Source organism: Equus asinus, chromosome 5 (assembly GCF_041296235.1).
Source record: "Equus asinus isolate D_3611 breed Donkey chromosome 5, EquAss-T2T_v2, whole genome shotgun sequence".
Classification (NCBI taxonomy): domain Eukaryota; kingdom Metazoa; phylum Chordata; class Mammalia; order Perissodactyla; family Equidae; genus Equus; species Equus asinus.
The window spans coordinates 14,128,118-14,149,720 of NC_091794.1; the positions used below are offsets into that span (position 1 = coordinate 14,128,118).

A 21,603-nucleotide genomic window follows, 5' to 3' on the forward strand; every position below is an offset into this window, starting at 1 on the left:
AATTCTGACTGAATTTCAAGTGATTACTAATATACACAGAAGTACAGATGAGTTCTAATAGCTGAGGTCATTCTCATAACTCCAGGAACCTTGGGGTGGGGTATCCTGGAAAAAAAAAGTGAGGCAGAGCAGTTGGTTTTTCTGCCAGTTAAGCTGAGATGAACTTTTTCTGCCAAAATAGTCTCCTCTAATTGCATAAATTTATACACAACAGGGATAAGAATTGCTTACTCTGCTATTTCACCTATTCTAGCTTTTTTTAAAAAAGAGAAATTGTTTGACATTTCAAGGTCTTTGAACTGCTTTGCATTTGAAAGCATGTGGGACACAAAGATCTCCTGGGGAGCTTATTTAAAAGGCAGAAACAAGAGTGGCACCCTCAGGGGATCTGATTGGTAATGACCCAGGAATCGGTATTTTTGCATTAACTCCCACTTATTCCTACTGGTGCTGGTGAGACGCAGACAGTTTTAGGATAACTGAAAGGAAATTTACTGTCTGTGTGAAGTGTGCAGTTAGTGCCAGAAGGTGGCTCCATAACATATTAGATCAGGCACTTTGCCGTAACTAGCTAACTAGCTCACTTACTTGTTATGGCTGTAGGGATGGAGCGGGAAGGGAGAGTGGAAGACGGTGCAGGAATATGATGTGGCCGAAGCAATAAATGAACACTAAACTAATTTTACAATCATCACTCGTTATTCACTTCCCTCAGAAGTATTATAGTAACACTTTGTTGTCGTTAAAGGAAATTTTCTTTAAAGTACACCAGAAAAACTTTATTTCCTATAAATATTAAGGCACAGAGGCTCTCTTCCTGAACACCAAGCGTTCAAATATGAGAGAAACAATCTTATGGTCCGCTACTGCTGCCATTCACTCTCGTCTCCATACAGAATCCCAGTTGTGGACCATAAAGACCAGGTGGGGATGAGGCGGTACCACATGTCACCACTTCCTGTTTAAGCTGCTGCTTCTCTCTTACTCAGCTTCTCAAAGACACTCACTTGGGTATAATCGGGGTCTGAGTCCCAATAATATGGTCTCCGGCTCTAGCCTTATCAACAAAATGACTGGATCCCCAGCTCCTGACTCTGCCTTTGATGTCAGGAATGTCTGAGATGTGTCACATGTGTTCACAAGGCAGTGTGCTTCTTTACTTCCCCTTCCTTGGAGGTTTCCTGAATGTCCTGAGTTACTGCAATGAGGTCACTCTTCCTGGAGGTAATTGCTGCTGTCACCATGTCCCCAGCACCACCCATGCAGGTGACAGGTCTTCATTCCACTCTAATCCTTATCACAGGTTTTTGGCTTGAATTGCGAAAAGGAGGCTGGGGATGGCTATGGATAAATAAACTCTGCTGATACGAGGCACAAAGCAAAGCAGCCTTATACTCCATCGTATCTCTCATTTACCTGGCTCCTCATTTCAGTCCCTAATCCGCCCCATACCCTCCAGCCAGGAAAAAAATTGTGACCGAGACATCACTGTGGAACCCCAAGCATTATATAACCTCACCGATGTGCTGGGAATGTCCCTGGAGCACACTTGTGCCTGGATTCTGATTCTCTCTGAGGTCTGTTCCTTTCCCATCTAGCACACGGACTGGGAGGGAAGGCAGCACAGGACCTTGGATGTGGGGCCAAGGACAGCTGCAGCGCAGTATCATTGAGCCCGTTGTGTTTCTTCTGAGCCTCTCCGGGTCCCTTCAGTCAAGTATAAGCCAGGCCGTCTTGCCCTGCCAACCGGACATATCCAAATGACAAGCTGTTTAGGCACTTGCTCTGGGACCCTCACTATTCATTTATGACACGAGTCCGAAGAAAATGAACCATCCTGGACATTTTCAAAATATGGTAGCCTCTGAGAGAGGGCAGAGCCTGCAGTCACCTCTTCCGGAATTCAGTGGGGTCCTTGATCAAGTAATGAAGTAAACACTTCCAGAAAAGAAAACAAAATTTGTAGATGGATTCATAGAAACAGGTTGGGTTGTAAACAATGAAAACGGGTGAACAATTTAAGGAGACTTTCTAGTGAGGAAAAATAACTTCAGAAGTAATCAGGCTCTGTACTGGGGCCGTAGAATTACAGAGCCTTGGAGAGGAGAGGCGGGGAGGGGAAGGCAAGCACCACAGTTTAAAAAGGCCATGCATTTGGTCTCTGTGTCCACAGCTTCGGCATGCTTTCTCACTTTTTTCTTGCTTAGTTGACTGAATTCAATGATTATCCTGAAAGACCATATTTCTCAACCATTCTTCAGTATACCAGAATTATCTTCCTAAAGGACAGTGAATCATTTTACTCCCCTTCACAAAAACCTGCAATGGCCCCTTTTGTCTATAGGGAAAAAAAAGCCTAAACTCTTTAATATACTTTGGTCATACACAGCCTTTACCAGGTTTACAAAAACAAAAGTAATAGGTAACATACAACAGGAAGCCACTGGCACAGTGATCGAGACTTGGAGCCACAGCCGTGCCACTAACCAGCTATGAGAACTTGGGCAGACCTGTGTAGCCTCTAAGCTTCGGTGTCCTTGGTAAAGTGGGGATGGTTATAGTACCCAACTCACTGTGCTCTTGTGAAGGGTCAATGACCGCGTGTTGCATTTTGTATTTCCCACTTACTCCACGTGCTGCCACTCTAGTGTAGGTTCTGTTTTTCATGTCTCCAGTTCATTGTCACAGCTAGGCGGATGTCTTCTCAGTTCCACATTCCTTTCCCCGAGCAAAAACCCTCCACCCATTTTCCACGTGCAGAAGTTTTTCTCAGAATTCCAGACCTGGCTTGAGTGCCACCTCCTCTAACAGTGCATCCTTTGCCCTTCCCCCATCAAAACGCACACCTCTTTATCATCCTCCTCATGCACCTCCCTGATCCCTTCATTCCGCCTCATGTTACAGTTTACAATCCACATATTTCTCTCTCTTTTCTCTTGGATTATAAATTATCTGAGGTTTTTTAAATCAGACGCCAACATTTAACTTTTCTTCCATTCCGAGCACGGATCAGAATGATTTGTACATGATAGGCACTCCATTTGGTTGTAATTATTAATTAAATTGACTTGCCTTAAAATTTCAGTCCTGGGGCCGGCCCAGTGGCGCAGCAATTAAGTACGCACATTCCGCTTTGGCGGCCCAGGGTTTGCCAGTTCGGATCCCAGGTGTGGACTCGGCACAGCTTGTCAAGCCATGCTGTGGCAGGTGTCCCACATATAAAGTGGAGGAAGATAGGCACAGATGTGAGCTCAGGGCCAGTAATCCTCAGAAAAAAGAGGAGGATTGGCAGCAGATGTTAGCTCAGGGCTAATCTTCCTCAAAAAAAAAAAAAATTTCAGTCCTCCTATTAATTTAGTCTCTTTTCCTTTTGATAAATTCCATAATACTATAGGTAAGAAAATATTCACTATCCAAATTCTAAATGATATTTCTTATTTTAAAATTATTTTTCCCTAAGTATCTGTGGCATAGCAGAAAAATCCCATTGATAATTTAGTTTCCATTACATTATATGACAGAAAAGTTATTCTCTAATACTTAGAGATTCTTAGCTAGGATTTTTAAAGCAAATTTATTTTTTTAATTATAAAAGTGCTATAAGAATATTATAAAACCTTGAGAAAGAGAGAGAAAAAGCAATACATATCCCCACCTGTCAAATATGACCCTGTTTTCTAAGGCCCTCCCACGCAAAGTGTGGTCTGAGCCAGCAGCAGCAGCAGCTGGAAGCTTGTAAGAAATGCAGAATCTCATCTGTATCCTAGACCAGTTCGATCAGAATATGACTGATTTGCACAGTAAAGTTTGAAAAGCACTGTTCTAAGGTACTATCTAGAACCCAGCAGAGCATGTTTTACCAAGCATCTCCATCCTTCTAGCAAATATTTATTGAGCATCTGCTATATGCCAGGTACTGTACCAAGTACTGTGTTTTCATCTGCAAGATTTCTTCCAGGACTGACTCAAGAATACAAGGAAAGAATGTTGCCTTCTCTTGAACTGTTTTCGCGGGCAAATCAAGTAGTTTTGATTGGAAAAGCTGCTAGAAGTGAAAAACATCTCATCGTGAAGTGGATCCACTTCTCTTGTTTTCAAGTTCTCATGCAGTGATGTCTCTAAGTCCAAAGTTTAATACTTTCTGAATTTGCTCACTCCTTCCATTAAGAGCTGAAAAATAAGAAAAAAAACCAAAAGGCTTTGAAATTAACATGCCACAGCAGAGCTTAAAGAACACATTTTGTTTGCTTTAGATAGCTTCCATAGAGTTTTGTGCTTGGGAGTTAAAAAAAAAGGTTTTTTTACATTCAAGGGAAGCCCAGAAAGGTGACATTTCAAAAGTAATCTTGGGATCTTCCTTCACAGAGTGTTTTTGCGGGGAGGCAGGGGGAGCATTTCATTGATGCAAACAGCCAGATGATGTATTCCCACTATCCTGTGGTGTACTTGAAAAAAGAGCACTGTGCTGAAGTGCCTTTTCAGCGTCAGAAGATCCATGATAAATAGTGTACACTTTCTTATTAACCGAAAGGATACTCCTGCAGTAAAAAAAAAAAAAAAAGAAAAGAAAAGAAAGAAAGAAAGAAAAAAAACTTTCGGTAATATTATACAGCTCAAAAGGTTGAAAAGGAAGCTTAAATGAATGTTAAGAATAGCCGGGAAGAGGAAATTTTAATAAAACGTCAACAGGAGGCAAAATGCAGCAGGAGTTACGGTATAGAAAGGTGGCTGAGGCGCAGGCGTTGCTGTTGGGGAGTTAGCCTGGACATGAGGTGAGGCCATTTGGTAATTAAATGTCAGCTGCCCTACAGATCTGTATAGGAGCCTTCAGTGTGCTCTTGGTACAGGCTGCTGTTTCCTTTTCCCTAAGGCCCTCTTGAGGCCCTGAGGAGCCCCTAACTGGAGCCCTCCAGGGCCCCACCATGGAGGCCAGGGTGCTTTGCCTGTTTGTCAAGATGTGTCTGTGATTATCGATGTCCAAAGTCCTCCTGTCATGAGAGACCCTATAGTTTACTGCCACGGAAAAGTACCATTTGAAGGAGTAGGAGACATTGCGGAAAGCGGGGAAATGGACTTGAGAGTCTCATTCCAAGCGGGATTTCCAAGCAGCGCCAGCACATGAACTGCTCCCTGACTGCCCCCGGGCACCCATTTCATCTACGAAAAGGGGATCTCCCTGCCTTGTGGAGATTCTGTGAAGAGCAAATGGGACAAAGAATTTGGAAGAAGATTCCAAACAAGGCAATACAGATGTAAAGTATCATTTCCTTCTCTGTAAAATGGGAGTAAGTGATGTGTACGTGAATCTTAATTACGAATTGATTGAAACACAGACCATCCTTGATACTGTCATCCAAATATGAGATACAGCACCTTTCTCAGCCACTTCACCTCTCGTATTTCCGCTGCCTCTGTGGTTTATTGAGAATGCAACACTTCCTGTGTAATGTCATTGTGTGTGTGTGTGTGTGTGTGTGTGTGTCGAGGAAGGAAAGACATTTGTGGTTTCGTTTAACATCTGAGCGCTGACTGCGTGAAAGGCTGGAGGAAAGAAGACTTGTCCGAGGTCTGACGGGTCCGACCCTGCAAGCCTCGCCGCTTGCAGCCCCTGCAGCAGGTCTGTCCACCTGCCCGAGCGCAGGAGGACCAGAGGGAGGAGGCGGGGCAGCCAAGGGCTGAGGGCTGCTCGCTGGGCCGCCCTGGAGGGCGCGGGCCAATCAGAGCGCGCTCTGCCGGCGGCCAATCACAGGCCGCCTAGCCCCGCCAATCTGCCCAGCAGTGCGGGGCGGGGCCGCGGGAGTGCCGGCGCCGCCGGTTAGACTTGGGAGCGCTTCAGGAAGCCTCCGGGCAGGGGAGTCCGTGCCGACACGCCGGGGAGGGCTCGCAGGCAGGCCCAGCTTAGGTGGCAGCCCAGGGACACACACGGAAGACAAATCAGGCCGCGATGGTGCGTCCGGGCGCTCACGTGTGTACAGACCCGCCGGCTTGTCTATATGCGGTGTGGGCACCTGTCGTGTGAGTGGCTCCGGGTGTGGCTGCTCGTCGGTCGTGCAGTTTCTGTAAGATTTATCCCTAGGGGCCTACCTTCCCCAGCTCCAGAGGGGAACGTAAGAAGTTTAACTGAGCCGGGTCTGAGCAGATTAAGCGAGTGGAACAGCCGCTGGGCCGGGCCGGAGAGGGTGGGGAGTGCGGGTGTTGGGGGTTAGGGACCACCTATTCGTCCCGTCTGCCAGGCAGAAAGGCCTTTCGGCAAGACTGGCTTGACAGAGGTGGCCCTGAAATGCCTCGAGAGCCTAGGCAATAATGATCACTGAGTGAGTGGCACTGGGCTGACCCTGGGCAGTTTGTTGACTGACAGAGTGATGCTAGCAGTTAGGAAGGCGAGGAGCAAACTCAGGATGGGGACCATCTGCTCCCCCAACCCCAGCGGGACAAAGACATCATCGGAGGTCTGCAATGCCGACTGGATGGCCTCGCTGCCCCCTCACCTCCACAACGTCCCCCTTTCCAATCTGGCAATCCCAGGTATTCTTTTCCTGCTTGCTCCCCCTGTGTGTGATTCTGCCATTTTAGTGTTGTTAATGGGTTGTGTTGCTTTTCTATTGTGCTGAGAAAATAATTGTCAGTGACCTTAACTAAGCCTCTTTTTATTTCCAAACCAAAAACTTAGTGAAGCAGCTGCTGTACGGAGATTTAAGCACACTGCATCATTGGCAGAGGGACTCAGGAAAATGGAAGCACTGTTTTTGTTTGTTTGTTTGTGTCTTTGTTTTGTTTTTACTTAATAGCCTCATTCTAAGAATATTACCTTCTTACTGTTGGGGCCAGGGTATGTGAAGGGTGCGTTTACTTAAAGCACTTAAAGAGAAAAGGAGAGATCAAGGGTAATGAATAGAAAATCATTCATGATTTTAGATCTGAGTCAAAATTAAAACTGAAAAGTATTTCCTTTCTCATTTATCTGACCTTTCATATTGGAGAAACAAAAAACAGATTAGCATTCGAGAATAGGTTCAGACCCAGACGGAGCATAAAGACGTATTTTTGTTGTTGGAGAAGCCAGAAATAGAGAATGCAAGCGCTCGTCACAGGCAGTCATTAGGTGAGATGAGGTGGTGGTGGTTGAAGCTTTGTCTATATATACACAGGTGTCTGCTCGGCTGATCTAGAACCAAAGCCTTGAAAAGCGCTTCTGCTACAGCCACTGTCCCTCTTCCGGGGGTTTTATACATTGACAACACTCTCATTAGATTTGTTAAATGTGACCTCTTCCTTCCACTCAAAAGCTGGGTGAAGCATGGTTCTAGGGAAAGACGTTGGACTACAGTGATCTTGGTGTAGTGGTGCTGGGCAAAGTCCTAGATGCTGGTACCTGGAAAGCACTCCTAGGGGTAGGGGATGGGCCACTCCCACTCCTTTCTCTCACCTGGAGACAGAGCAATCAGCTTCACTCCTAGACTAACAGGCAAATGCCCGAGCATCCCAGGAGCTGTCTGCCTTTTCGGTGGCTGATGAGATGACCTCATGCAACCTCGGATCTTTGCTTTCTATGCACAAGCAAGAGCAGTGCTGGCTTCAGACGCAGCCTTTCCTTCCTCATCTCTTCTTTTGGAAGTCTTCCAGGCTCATTGTCCTCGTGGGCTCTTGTTGCTTTTGAGCAAGGAGAGAGTTGCAAAATCTCTTCAGAGTTATGATCACTTGTGTTCTATCAGCCATTGACTACAGCTTCTTGGGAAAGGCCAGTTGGTCACACTTCAGAACAGGTCTTTTCCATGTTTCCTGGATGCCTGTGGAGTTATCACTGAAGTGATGCACAGGCCTCTTTTAACATTAGTCATTTGTCTTCAGGCCTTCTGATGGAGCTGTTTGGCAGGTGCTGGGGCAGGTAGTGTGTTTGCAAACAGAATGGCATCTTAGGCAGGCTGTAAATAGCTCTGTCACTCCGGGCCTGTTGGGGTAGGTTGGGGCTTCCTCCTTCCCTGTGTCCTTTGGACAGCTCCGTCCACAGCTGCGGCCCTGCCCGTGGCTTGGCTGTGTACCCTGACTCCATGACTCCGCAGAGGAGCAGGCATTTGTTCTGCAGTCTGTTGGGTGTCTCACGGGGATGAATTGCCCGGGTTTGCAAACAGCAGGAGCCTACTCCTGCAACTGGAAATTCTGTGATTACCCACCATGGAGGACGCAGAATTGGTTCATCCTGCTTTGTGAAGTCCAGTCCTTCTAAGCAAAAAAGAAAAGGGCTTGACTCCTCAAAGTATGCTGGATTCACTACTGTGAATGCCCTTTTCCCAGCAACAGAAGAGACATAAGTGTATGCATGTGTAAGCTTAAGACAGGAAAACCACGTATTAAGTGCTAGCCATTCATGGACCGTCTGCCCCACCCCTATTCCACCACTAGTTCCTGTTCCCCTACCTCAGGTTAATATTCCCAGCCAAAGGCTAGCAGTCTAGTTCTGCGGAGCCTTGCTGGCAAATTCTGAAATGCAGAGGGCATTCAGGAAGTGGATCTTCTTCCTCCTTCCTCTCATGCTCTTCTGCCTCATCATCACCTTCACCATAATAGTTGTTATTTACTGAGCCCTACCGTGCAGCACCACTGGCATACATTACACCTCTGGGATAGATATTAACATCGTCATTTTAGAAATAAGGAAATTATTGTCCAGAGGAGTTAAGTAATTTTCTCAAGATCACACAAATAGTAAATAGCAGAACTAATATTTGAGCCCTAGGTAGCAGGCTCCAAAACCCAGGCACTGTCCCTGTGCTCCTAAGGGGACCTTGGGAGGTGCAGAGCAGCCGTGGGGGCTGGGAGGTAGTTTTCACAGACCATCCTCTGCAGTGAGTGAAAGAACTTTTAAAACTAGGTGGTCTTTATCTGAGTGACTATGCATCACTGTGAAGAGATAGATAGACATATATGTGTACATATTATATATCTGAGTAAATATATATATATTTCCCTGTTTACAATTATGTGTGTGTGTGTGTGTGTGTGTGTGTGTATATATATATTTAGAATTGGAACCCAGTGTGTGTGTGTGTGTGTGTGTGTGTGTATAGATTTAGAATTGGAACCCAGTAAGTTTTAAATTCAAATTTAGTGCTTAGACCTATTTTGTGTGTGTGTGTGTGCACGTGTGTGCTCAAGTTGCCAACCTAGGACATCTGTAAGATCGGATCCTATCTGTCGCGGTGGGGGTGGGCGGCAGTGATGTGGGAAAGGGCAGGGAAAAGGCAGAGGGTCAGGCAGTGCTAGCAAACCTGGGATGGGGGAAACTGGTTGGATGTGAGTGTATCTGCCGCATTCACCTAAGTAGTTGTGGGAGAGAACATGTGTGAATATGCACCTCTCAACAAAGCCTCGATGTATTATTTTACTTCCACAACTGTTAAGAACACCTGTTAATGACCAGTGTCACGCAAACACACTGAAATATCTTGGAGAAGAACCTCAGAACAATTCTCATTGCCAACTGTATCGAATGATTGGAGACCCTAAGGATAAAGGATCTGGAAATTGCAAAAGTCAGATTTTTAAATTAAAACGTTAAACTCTACAAACATTTTTGCTGACGTTAGTGAAAGCATGATATTCTTTATGGACAGATAGACTGATAGGAAATTTTTTTCTATAATGTGTACAGCTTTTCAATGAATTCTTTTTCTCTGTATATTTTAGTGCTATTTCTTTTTTGCTTCTTTTTATTTGGAAGGTCTATTGGAAAGAGACTTGAACTTAAGGATCTTGAAATTTGATATTGTTGATTCTGGTTGTGTGATATTGAAGAAGTATATGAATTTCTCGGAACTTAGTTTCCTCATTTGTAATTAAGGTGTTAGATTAAACAAAATATAGAGTCCTTTCCAAATTAAAAGTTCTTTTTTTTTTTTTTTTGAGGAAGAGTAGCCCTGAGCTAACGTTTGCTGCCAATCCTCCTCTTTTTGCTGAGGAAGATTGGCCCTGAGCTAACATCTGTGCCCGTCTTCCTCCACTTTATATGTGGGACGCCTGCCACAGCATGGCTCGCCAAGCAGCGCCATGTCTGCACCCGGGATCCAAACCGGCAAACCCCGGGCCCCCGAAGTAGAACATGCAAACTTAACGGCTGTGTCACTGGGCCAGCCCCCAAATTAAAAATTATTTGATTAATTTGAGAGGTTTTTGTTTAGTTGGTTGGTTTTTGGTTTTTGCCTGTTCTTTGTCTAAAGGTGGAAAGAGATGGGAAGAATGATTGGCTCATTTAAGTCTAAAGGCCATTTCTTTTATGCGTCTTCAGAGCAAGACATTATTTTTGGCATGTGCAAACAAGGACTCGCAATTGCCAGAATGAAGCAGGGTCTTCTCACTTTGGCCTCCTAAAAGGGACTGCAGATTAGTTGTTCTAAATGGACAGATCTGAGTACGTTTTAAGAAACCTCCATGCTCAGGCCTGTGGGAGACCCGACGGTGAATCAGGTGTCAACCTTGCTGTGTGTATATGTGTGTGTGTATATACACCTTCACCATACATAATTTTTAGAAAAACTAATTGGGTAAATATTAAAACAGAGATAAAGTGTTCCAGAAGGACACAGAATGGAAAGATTAATTCCAACTTTTAAGGTTAGGAACTACTTTGTTGAAAAAATGGCAGTTGACTTGGGATTTAAAGAATGGTCAACATTTCGAGAGATGTGGCTTGGGGGTCAGGACTGAAAAGAGGGCTTTCCAAGTGAAATAAGCCAATTGGGTGAAGGGATGGGGGTACATTTGGGACATGGCTGGAGGACTCCCTCTCCTGCCCCTCAGTAAGGCGTTGTTAATATGTCTGATCACAGCACTTCTCGTCTGTCTTCCACATTGTCTATGAACAACTTGCACACGCAGAATTTGACTTATTTCTCTTTATAATACTAAGTCCTAGTTCGGGGTAGCAGCTCGGTTGTTGGTGACTGTTGAGTGAATAATTTAATGCTTGGAACTGGAGAGTAAGAATGCTGGAAAAGTGGCTTGCAGCCACCGTCATTTTCAGTTGTGATCAGAGCTAAACCCAATAGAGCGGTTTGGTTCATCTTCTGTAAATAGCCGTATGAAGCAATCTGAACATTTCCAATCCATTTCTTGTTACTTTTGCATACTATTCCTGCAGCTCTAGATGAGGCTTGTCACTCAGCCCCTTGAGAAATGAAAATTCTGAGGCAGAGCGAAGTGGTCAGAAGAGTCAGAGCAGAACTCTGGAGAACTTCTGTCCTAGAAACAATTCTTCCGCCTGCATATTTTCTGCCTTCCTTCTTCCCTTGTCATGTTTGAGCTTCTCACCTTTCCCGTCTCGCAGCAGCCTCAGCCTGCTCTCATTTCTTGTTCTCCTCTTCACCTTCCTTCCACTGACCCGGCCTGTATCATCCTGCCCTCTCCCTTTCCGGGCTCAGCCCTTGCTCCCACACTTCTCACTGCTCTCCAATTTCCAGACGGTTCTCTGTTCTCATCTTACTGATGATGATTCCCTTCTCTTCTTTTTCGCTTTTCTGGAATCCTCTCCTTTCACGTGCACTTCTGCTTTGACTGCCTGGTGACTTCTATGACTCTTCTACTGTGGTCCCACACTCCCTCCCTACATACGTGACATGGAGACAAAATCACCCTGGGGTCAGGATGCAGGAATCTTACTCAGATCCTGCTATGGAAGTTGGATCAGGTCTGGTGTATCTAAGAGAGATGTGAGGGACACCACCCCAAAAGAAAAGGGCTTGACTCTTCAAGTATGCTGGATTCACTACTGTGAATGCCCTTTTCCCAGCAACAGAAGAGACATGAGTGTATGCATACATAAGCTTAAGACGTGTACTAAGTGCTAGCCATTCACGGTGGACCCTCTGCCCCACCCCTATCCCACCACTAGTTTAGGTTGGCTCTGCTTTGAGGATAGTGTGAGCCATGAGTTGGCCCTGGGACAAATCTATTCTCCTACAGGATTTGAAGCTTTAGAAAACCAAGGACCGAGCTGAATCAACCAGGGCTGACCCAATCAAGAAAAAATCATATGGGACCAAAATGGTCCCCTAAGTGGGAATAGTTTGGTGTTGTCGTTTTGCATGGTCGTAGTGAGGAATAAAAAGAGGCTATGACTTTGGTGTTCCCATTAGTGGGTTTCTCTTCTAGGAAGCTTCATCACTTCCCTAGATTTCCCCCCTCCCAACCCAGTCACACAAAAGCCACAAGGAATTCAGGAGTCACATGTGTCTGTAAGAGGTGGCATCATGGAGGGTGTAGGTTATTAACACTAAAGCCACACTGTCTGGCTTTGAACTCCAACTCTGTTCCTCTCGACTCTGTGACCTGGACAAGTTACTAACCTCCCTGTGCCTCAGTGTCCTTCTCTGTAAAACAGAGATAATAATGGCACTAACTCATTCGGTCAGAGTGAGAATTACATAAATTTATTCATATAGCACACTTAGAATAGTTTCTGTCATAATATAAGTGCTATGTAATAATAATAATAGTAATTATTATTATTATATGTCTTTTTTACATTAATCACAACGTTCATCTGTTGAAAGCCTGAACCTGAAATGAACAACAAAAAAGAGGTGTAAGATGCAGTCCATACGCTCAGGTAATTTACGGTCTAGTCAAAGAGCTGACCTTCCAGTTGAGCCGTGTGGCTCAGTGTTCTCCGTCTGATCAGATCAGGATAACTCGAACGGTACTGTCCTCGGGTACTGAGAGTTAAGGGAAGGGTGCATGCAGGGCTGCCCAGGAAGCGTGCCCCGAGGGAGTCTTCAGTGCAGTGTGAGGACAGCTGATCAAGAGAGCCAGGAAATCCTCTTTATCTCCTTACTCTGCCCTCCCATCCCAAGTTCAGCTGTCAAGCTTTGTCATTTCCAGACATCCAAAGCCTTTGGGAAAAATTCAACTCTCCGTGACAGGACCATATTGTTAACTTTGCTTCTGCTCTCCTCATTTCCCCATCACTTGCCCCCCTAACCCAGTCATTTTGTTTCCAGCTCCAGATTAGGAATATTACAGAATGCTTTCCTTTGAGCAAGTCTCTACGCATAGTTTATAACTCCTTCCCCAGCCATCGGGATAGCTTCATGATCTCTCCAAACATATGCATCACCCCCGCGTCCCCCGCCACACACAGACACACATACTACCCATCACCCACGCAGAAACACCTAGCTGTGACCGCAGCCTCATCCTCAAGAGAGCCCACATTCTAATGCCTGTCATGGTTTACTCTTTATAAAGATCCTGCAAATCATGCCCTCTGACATTTCAAATCCTGGGCGCCTGCTCGGTCACCTGCACGGTGCTGTGTCAGATGTGCTTCTGAAGCTGAGGATTTGGTTTCTAGGACGTGATCTGACCTGACTTCCACTCCATGGGTCAGGCTGGCTCCATATCTCTCCCAGCCTCTAAAAGCGTCCAAGTCCAGGGACACTAGAGGTAATGTTAGCGAAATGCTTCAGTGCCCTGTAACTTTGCCTTTGGGAAAAATGCAAACTATTTTGCAAATGCTAACTAACGCTAATTAGAGTTTCAAACCATGCCTGCAGAGGACGGATTATTTATAGATGTTGTTACAGGTGGGTGTGTTTGTCTGTGTGAAAAGAAATTGAACACACATCAAGACCCAAATTTAGGTGGAGGAGATCTTTGACCAAATCTGTTTGAGTATTTACACACGTGGTTAAACAAGAGTCCTTCCACTCTCTCACATCCATAGAAATTTCAGTTTTATATTGCTAAGCACCCGTGGGGATCAAAGAGTACCTGGGAGGATGACATTAGCAGATCTCTAGGTAGCTCCAAGAGAAAATGGATTTGTTGGGGCCGGCCCAGTGGTGCAGCAGTTAAGTGCGCACATTCAGCTTCAGCGGCCCGGAGTTCACTGGTTCGGATCCCAGGCGCGGACATGGCACCACCTGGCAAAAAGCCGCTGTGGTAGGCATCCCACATATAAAGTAGAGGAAGATGGGCATGGATGTTAGCTCAGGGCCAGTCTCCCTCAGCAAAAAGAGGAGGATTGGCAGCAGTTAGCTCAGGGCTAATCTTCCTCAAAAAGAGAAAAGAAAAGAAAATGGATTTGGCCAGAGACGGCTGCATTGCTCTGAGGGGGATGTCTAGATTGTGGTATCTATGAAAGGTCAGCAGTCTCTCTTGGATCCATTGTCTGCTAAGCAGCTGAAATTTTCTTAGAGAATAACAGGGTTTTTCTTTTTTAAATTTCTAATTATTTTAGAACTATTGGCTGTAATGTGTTATTTCTTCCTGGAGAGTATCCTATCGATATTTTTTTTCTCTGTACACACCTGACAATGGCAAAATAACGGAAAAATAGTAAGTATGTGTACCCGATAATGCAAATCTCTTAAGAGTGCAGCAGTAAGGGTGGAACTGAAAAATTCCTAGACTGTCAGCCTGAGATGAATATTTTATGAACAGGTATGACTTCAAGGCTTATATAATGAAAGCAGTATTCTTAAAGTACAGTTGAAACCAGATGGAAAAAAATGCCAAAGAGATAAAGATGAATAGTCCCTCCTCCCCTCCCTGGGTTTGAGTTCAGGTCGTTGTCCTGGCAGGAGGTGCCCAGATGGACCCGCCTAACAATTATATGAGCACCTTATATCAGTTTGGCTAAAAAAAAATTATTACTGCTTGTTTATTCCTTTTGCTTCTCATTGCCTATGTTCAAAAAATGTATTCATCTCAAGGAAAATCATTTATTCAAAGGATATTTATTGAGCGCCCTTTTGTGCCAGGTACTGTGTTAGATGAAGTAAATATGGAGATAAATAAGGTTCTTCTTCCTGCTCTTCATGAAGTCGTGATCTTAGAAGAGAGCCGAAATTCAAACACTATGGAGAAGAATGCATAGGACACTAAAACCCTCAGAAAACCAACACCCAATTCCGTTACTGGAAGGAGGAGGAAAGCTGGGTAGATTGGGCTTCCAAGAGGAGATGACCCTTGGGTGGAGTTGTAAAGAGCAACTAGCAGACATCCAGGTATTACAAAGAGAGAGAAGAGGGTCACAATGCAGAGGTACCAAGGAGCCAGATAAAAGGTGACCTTGAGGAAACCCAAGAGTCTAGAGTGGTCAGGGCATAGATTTAATTTAAAGAAAGGTTTGGAAATGAGACTGGGAAAGTGGGCTAATGAACCTTATGTGTCATGCCAAGATTAAACGTTAAACATTATCCCGAAAGCAAAAAGCAGCCATCGAAAGACTTGGTCAGGTAACCACTACCCTCACCCACAGCAACTATTATATCCAATATAAGATGACTTGAGTTTGCAATTAGTGTCTTTATTTTTTTATAATGTTTTAAAATTTCACCTCTTTAGGAAATCTATCCTGACCTTCTAGTTCCATTTAAGTGACCTCCCAAGCTCCTCTAATGTTCTGCTTGTTCCGCGTGAATTCTGTCGTTTCTTGTTTAACTATTATTTCCCCAACTATATTGGCAGCTGGGGGGCGGGGGTGGGGGAGCTAGCTCTGTGCACTACACCACCACCCAGCTGTGAAATGGAAACTTTTACTTCCTGTACCAGATCATCAAATACCACTTATTTCACACACTGACATCCAGGGTTAAACCAACAGGCTCAATAAAAGCAGGAGAATTCTGTATTAGAATATTTAATTTTCTTTATTGCAGTAACATTGGATTATAACATAGAATATTTAATTTAATATAATGTTTTCTCCTACCCTAAACAATTTACCATTTTCCCCTAAACGTTCATACTTTATTTCTTTTGTGTTAAATACTGAAAATTTGTTAACAAAACTGAGAGGGCTCATCGGGGGATGACCAAGTGCCCTTGTGAGGTGTCACTTTACCACAGACAATGCCATCTGTTCAGAGATAGAGCAGGGTGATAATTAGCAAAATAGAGAAAGAATTTCTAATTAGTGAATTACTTATACAATATCTTATTTGTAGGTAAGGATTGGGGTTTATTGGACAGTGGAGGAAGAGAAAGTCTTTCCAGAGAAAAATAGATATCCATCCATATGTGTAACACTTTAAAATGCCTCCTATACATGGAATTGAAAACCCTTTGACTCACACAAGTCGTTGGATGTTGAGGCTGATTTGGGGAATATCTAGAACAATGGAATTCCCATGGTGCCCTGCAGAGCCCTGGGGAGGCTTGGTGCTCCCTTGGAGCCCCCAAGACACCTCAAGACCAGGAATGGGGACTATCAGGGACAGGCCTTTACCAGAGAAGCTGAACCCAGAGAACCCAGAGAAGCTCTACCTACATGCATTTGTTTTTACATATAAATACTTCATTTGACAACATTCCAGGTCTTCAAGTGCCCTGAAAACCCGATTTCCTCTAACTCTCTCCAGCTCATCCAGCCAGTTGAGGGTAGACCAGGATCAGCTCTCTCGATTCCCAGGCTGATGTCTGTCCTCAGACAGTCGGATGTCCTTTGGCTTCTCAGCACATAAAAAATAAGTTGATCAACATCCTCTGGTTCCAAGGGTTCTGCCTTCTACAATTGCTTTGCTGCACTGTGAATAATTATGAATTCAGTAGGCACCTGATTAAAAATTAAATTGGCCACATGGCCCTCTCAGATTTTACTGACAGTTTGATGGCTATTATTAACAGTCTCCCACTTGCCCCATGGAAAATAATCCAGTCTTATAGGGGAAGTTTATCCCTTTGGGTTGGCAGAGTTTAAAGATGTTATTCTTTGGTTTGGAAACTGCTAAATGGTCCCCCGATCTTGAACTGTGGACTCCCGTTAGCTCTATTTTTTCTCCTAAAGATGCCTCAGCCTTCCTGCACTTTCCAGGGAGGAGTCAAGTTCTCTACAAATGCGGCACTTTTCTCAAAGACCTAATTCGAGTGTGAGTGTGTGAGATGGGAGACCCCAAGGAGATGTTATTAGAAGATAATTTATGTGGGCATAGTTTGCAGGAAATCTACTCTCTGGGACTTTTCCTCTTAAATTGTTCAATGCGATATTTTATTATAGCTGCTCCTTTAGTCATCCTCTCTGGTTTATTTTCGTCCTCTGTGTTTTCTGACACATTGCTCTCTATTGACCCAGATAACTCAAACTAGAAGGACAAATGGAGATAAATGGGGCTGGGGGTAAGCAGGTGCTGGGGGTGAAAAGGTGCAGAGAGTAACTCTGCCTGTTTAAAGAATATGGATGCACCAAAGAGAAGTTTGGGAAAGGACCAAGAGACCTAGGCTTACCTGTCCTAGGCAGCTCTCTGAACAGCTGTTTGTTCAAGAAATCAAGCTTACACTTAATCTATACACTTATATTCAGTGCCTACTATATGCCAGAATGAATTAGACATGACTCCACCCTCAAAAACTCACAGTCAGATGTCAGAGACAAATATGGAGATAATTACCACAGTGTCCCAAGTTCATCACGTGTCAACAAAATGCCGTGGAAGCACACAGCAAAGAGCAGTTACATCTGCTTGGTGGAGTGAGGTGAGCTCACAGACAAATGACTGGGACCTGAGTCACATACGGATACAGGCACACCTCAGAGATATTATGGGTTTGGTTCCAACCTCCATAATAAAGCAAGTCACATGAATTTTTTGGTTTCCCCGTGCATATAAAAGTTATGTTTACACTACTGTTGTCTCTTAATTGTACAAGAGCACAACCTAAAACAATGTACAGACCTTAATCAAAAAATGCTTTATTGCTGGGGCTGAGCCTGTGGCTGAGTGGTTAAGTTCATGTGCTCCACTTTAGCGGCCTGGGGTTTGCCAGTTCAGATCTTGGGCGCAGACCTACACACTGCTCATCAAGCCATGCTGTGGCGGCATCCCATATAGAGGAACTAGAATGACCTACAACTAGGATATGCAACTATTATTGGCACTTTGGGGAGAAGAAGAAAAAAAAGAGGAAGATTGGCAACAGATGTTAGCTCAGGGCCAATCTTCCTCACCAGAAAAAAACACACACAAAAAACAAACCCCACCATACTTTTAAAAAAAAATGCTTTATTTCTAAAAAATACTAACCATCATCTGAGCCTTCAGTGAGTCATACTCTTTTTGCTGGTGGAGGGTCTTGCCTCAATATTGATGACTACTGACTGATCAGGGTGGTGGTTGCTGAAGGTTGAAGTTGCTGTAGCAATTTCTTAAAATAGGGCAATGATGAAGTTGGTCACATCGATTAACTCTTCCTTTCACAAATGATTTCTCTGTAGCACGTGATGCCATTTGATAGCATTTTACCCACAATAGAACTTCTTTCGAAATTGGAGTCAATCTTCTGAAACCCTGCCACTACTTTATCAACTATGTTTATGTAATATTCTAAGTCCTTTGTTGTCATTTCAACAATCTTCACAGCATCTTCACCAGGAGTAGATTCCACCTCAAGAAACCACTTTCTTTGCTCATCCGTAAGAAGCAACTCCTCATCCATTAAAGTTTTATCATGAGATTGCAGTAATTCAGTCACGTCTTCAGGCTCCACTTCTAATTTTAGTTCTCTTGCTATTTCTACCACATCTGCAGTTACTTCCTCCACTGAAGTCTTGAACCCCTCAAAGTCATCCTTGAGGGTTGGAATCAATTGCCTCCAAACTCTTGTTAATGTCGATACTTTGACTTTTTCCCATGAATCACAGTGTTCTTAATGGCATCTAGAATGGTGAATCCTTTCTAGAAGGTTTTCAATTTACTTTGCCCAGATCCATCAGAGGAATCACTCTCTGTAGCAGGTATAGCCTTATGAAATGTATTTCTTAAATAATAAGCCTTGAAAGTAGAAATTACTCCTTGATCCATGGGTCACAGAATGGGTGTTGTGTTAGCAGGCACAAAAACATTAAGCTCATTGTGCATCTCCATCAGAGCGGTTGGGTGACCAGGTGCATTGTTAATGACAGTAGTATTTTGAAAGGAATCTCTTTTTCTGAGCAGTACGTCTCAACAATAGACTTAAAATATTCAGTAAACCATGTTGTAAACAGATGTGCTGTCATTCAAACTGTGTTGTTCCATTTATAGAGCACAGGCAGAGTAGATGTAGCATAATTCTTAAGGGCCCTGGGATTTTTGGAATGGTAAATGAGCATTGGCTTCAACTTAAAGTCACCAGCTGCATTAGCCAGTGACAAGAGAGTCAGCCTGTCCTTTGAAGCTTTGAAGCCAGGCATTGACTTCTCCTCTCTAACTATGAAAGTCCTAGATGGCGTCTTCTTCCAATAGAAGGCTGTTTCATGTCCAGTGAAAATCTGTGGTTTAGTGTAGCCTTCTTTGTTAATGGTCTTGGCTAGCTCTTCTGGACAACTTGCTGCAGCTTCTGCATCAGCACTTGCTGCTTCACCTTGCACTTTTATGTTATGGAGACAGTTTCTTTCCTTAAACCCCATGAACCAACCTCTGGTGGCTTCAAACTTTTCTTCTGCAGCTGTGTCACTTCTCTCAACCTTCATAGAACTGAAGAGAGGTAGGGCCCTGCTCCGCATTAGGCTTTGACTTAAGAGAATGCTGTGGCTGGTTTGATCTTCCATCTAGACCACTAAAACTTTCTCCATATTGGCAATAAGGCTGTTTTGCTTTCTTATCATTTGTGTTCACTGGAGTAGCACTTTCAATTTCCTTCCAGAACTTTTCCTTTACATCCGCAACTTGGCTAACCGTTTGGCACAAGAGGCCTAGCTTCCGGCCCATCTCACCTTTCATCATGCCTCCTCACTAAGTTTAATCATTGCTAGCTTTTGATTTAAAGTGAGAGACCTGCGATTCTTCCTTTCGCTTAAACACTTAGAGGCCATTGTAGGGCTATCAATTGGCCTAATTTCAATATTGTTGTGTCTCGGGGACTAGGGAGACCCGAGAAGAGGGAGAGAGACAGGAATGAATGGCCGGTCAGTGGAGCAGTCAGAACACAGGACATTTATTGATTAAGTTCACCATCCTATATGGGCATGGTTCATGGCCCCCCAAAACAATTACAATAGTAACATCAAAGATCACTGATCACAGATCACCATAACAAATATAATAATAATGGAAAATTTGAAATATTGTGAGAATTACCAAAATGTGACACAGAGACACGAAGTGAGCAAATGCTCTCGGAAAAATGGCGTAAGTAGACTTGCTCAGTGCAGGTTTGCCACAAACCTTCAATTTGTAAAAAATGCAGTATCTGTGAAGTAGGATATCTTAAAACAAGGTATGCCTGTAATTAAAATGGAAAGGCAAGGCACAATGAGATTGTTCCCAAGGCCTCTAAGGGTTTTTTGTTTTTCTAAACAAATCTTTTGCTATGTTCAATAACTGTAAGGCCTGCTTTTCATACATAACTTTGCAAATGAGTCTGTTCTTACCTCAGGCTGCAGAAATATTTTCACATGCAAAATTACAATCTATTCATATCAAATTTATTGCCACATTCAATATTCGTAGAGATTAAATACCTGAGTTGTAATACAAGATGTTTTTCTACAAAAGCTGCCCTAAAAATCTTCAGCATTTAAGGACACATGTTCATTTTTATGTCTGTTCTTAACATTCTTTATCTTATCTCTATCTTTAACTTTTATTCACATGGGAGGCAGTATCGAGAAGCAGTTCAGCGTGTGGGTTCTGTTTTACCATACGTACGACCAGATCCTAGTTACTAGTTATGTCACCTTGAATAACAAGTTTAACCTCTCTGTCCCTTAGTTTTCCCATCTGTGAAATGGAGATAATTACAGTGTCTACTTCACAAGTGCAGGTTACAGGAGGCACCGTCCACAAGACCACCCTCACTCTGACACCAATTGCAAGTTTGGGGGGTCCTCAGGATCACCCTTAGTTTCAATAATTTGCTAGAAGGACTCACAAAACTCACTGAAACCTATTATACTCACAGTTACTGTTTATTACAGCTGAAAGCTACAGATAGAAATCGGCCAAGTGCAGAGGTATGTAGTACAGAGTCCAGGGGAGGTCCAAACGGGAGCTTCCAGCCATCTGTCCCCTGGAGCCCTGGGTGGAGCAACTTTCCTGATGTTGATGTGTGACAATTGCACAAAGGATCGCTAACCAGGGATGCTCACCTGAGCCTTGGTGGCCAGTCTCTACTGAGCCTCCACATGTCTGGCCTCAGTATCCAGCCCCCCAGAGGTCAAGTCTGGACCCACGTGACTCAAAACCACCACCATAAATCTCATCCTTACACTTTTTGATGTGGCCCCAAAGCCCCTCCAGGTAGACAAAGATACTCTTATCAGCCAGAATATTCCTAGAGTTTAAGAGATTACCTCCTAGCGCAAGGACAAAGAGCAGGCCTCTCCTTGGGCAAGGTTAAAGTATTACACAACAAAGGTGTTTAAGAATTAAATAAGATAATACACTAATACACGCAATGTGCTTAGAATATTACCTAGCACAAAACAGGAATAACTTTTGGTTATATAGTTATTATTAACAATCCTTTCTGATCACCTCGTTTGTACCTAGCATCATACTAGATGCTATAGGAAATCTTTACAAAATTAACAAGGTGTAGTTTGTGATCCTGTAGGAGAGATACTGAGGTTCAAATGAAGCCAATAAAAGCAGAATGCAGTGAGTGCCGCAGTAAAGACACCAGCTGTGC

At 43.8% G+C, this 21,603-nt stretch overlaps 1 protein-coding gene across 1 annotated transcript in view; it reads left to right on the forward strand.

Moving 5' to 3' along the window:
• The first annotated feature begins 5,780 nt into the window (after positions 1-5,780).
• Positions 5,781-21,603, forward strand: part of PLCXD2 (phosphatidylinositol specific phospholipase C X domain containing 2) — a 49,159-nt gene continuing 33,336 nt past the window's right edge. The window contains exon 1 of the mRNA XM_044771626.2: positions 5,781-6,525. Within this exon, the coding sequence (XP_044627561.1) occupies positions 6,363-6,525 (163 nt within the window). The 5' untranslated portion in view covers positions 5,781-6,362. The remainder of the gene's footprint in view (positions 6,526-21,603) is intronic.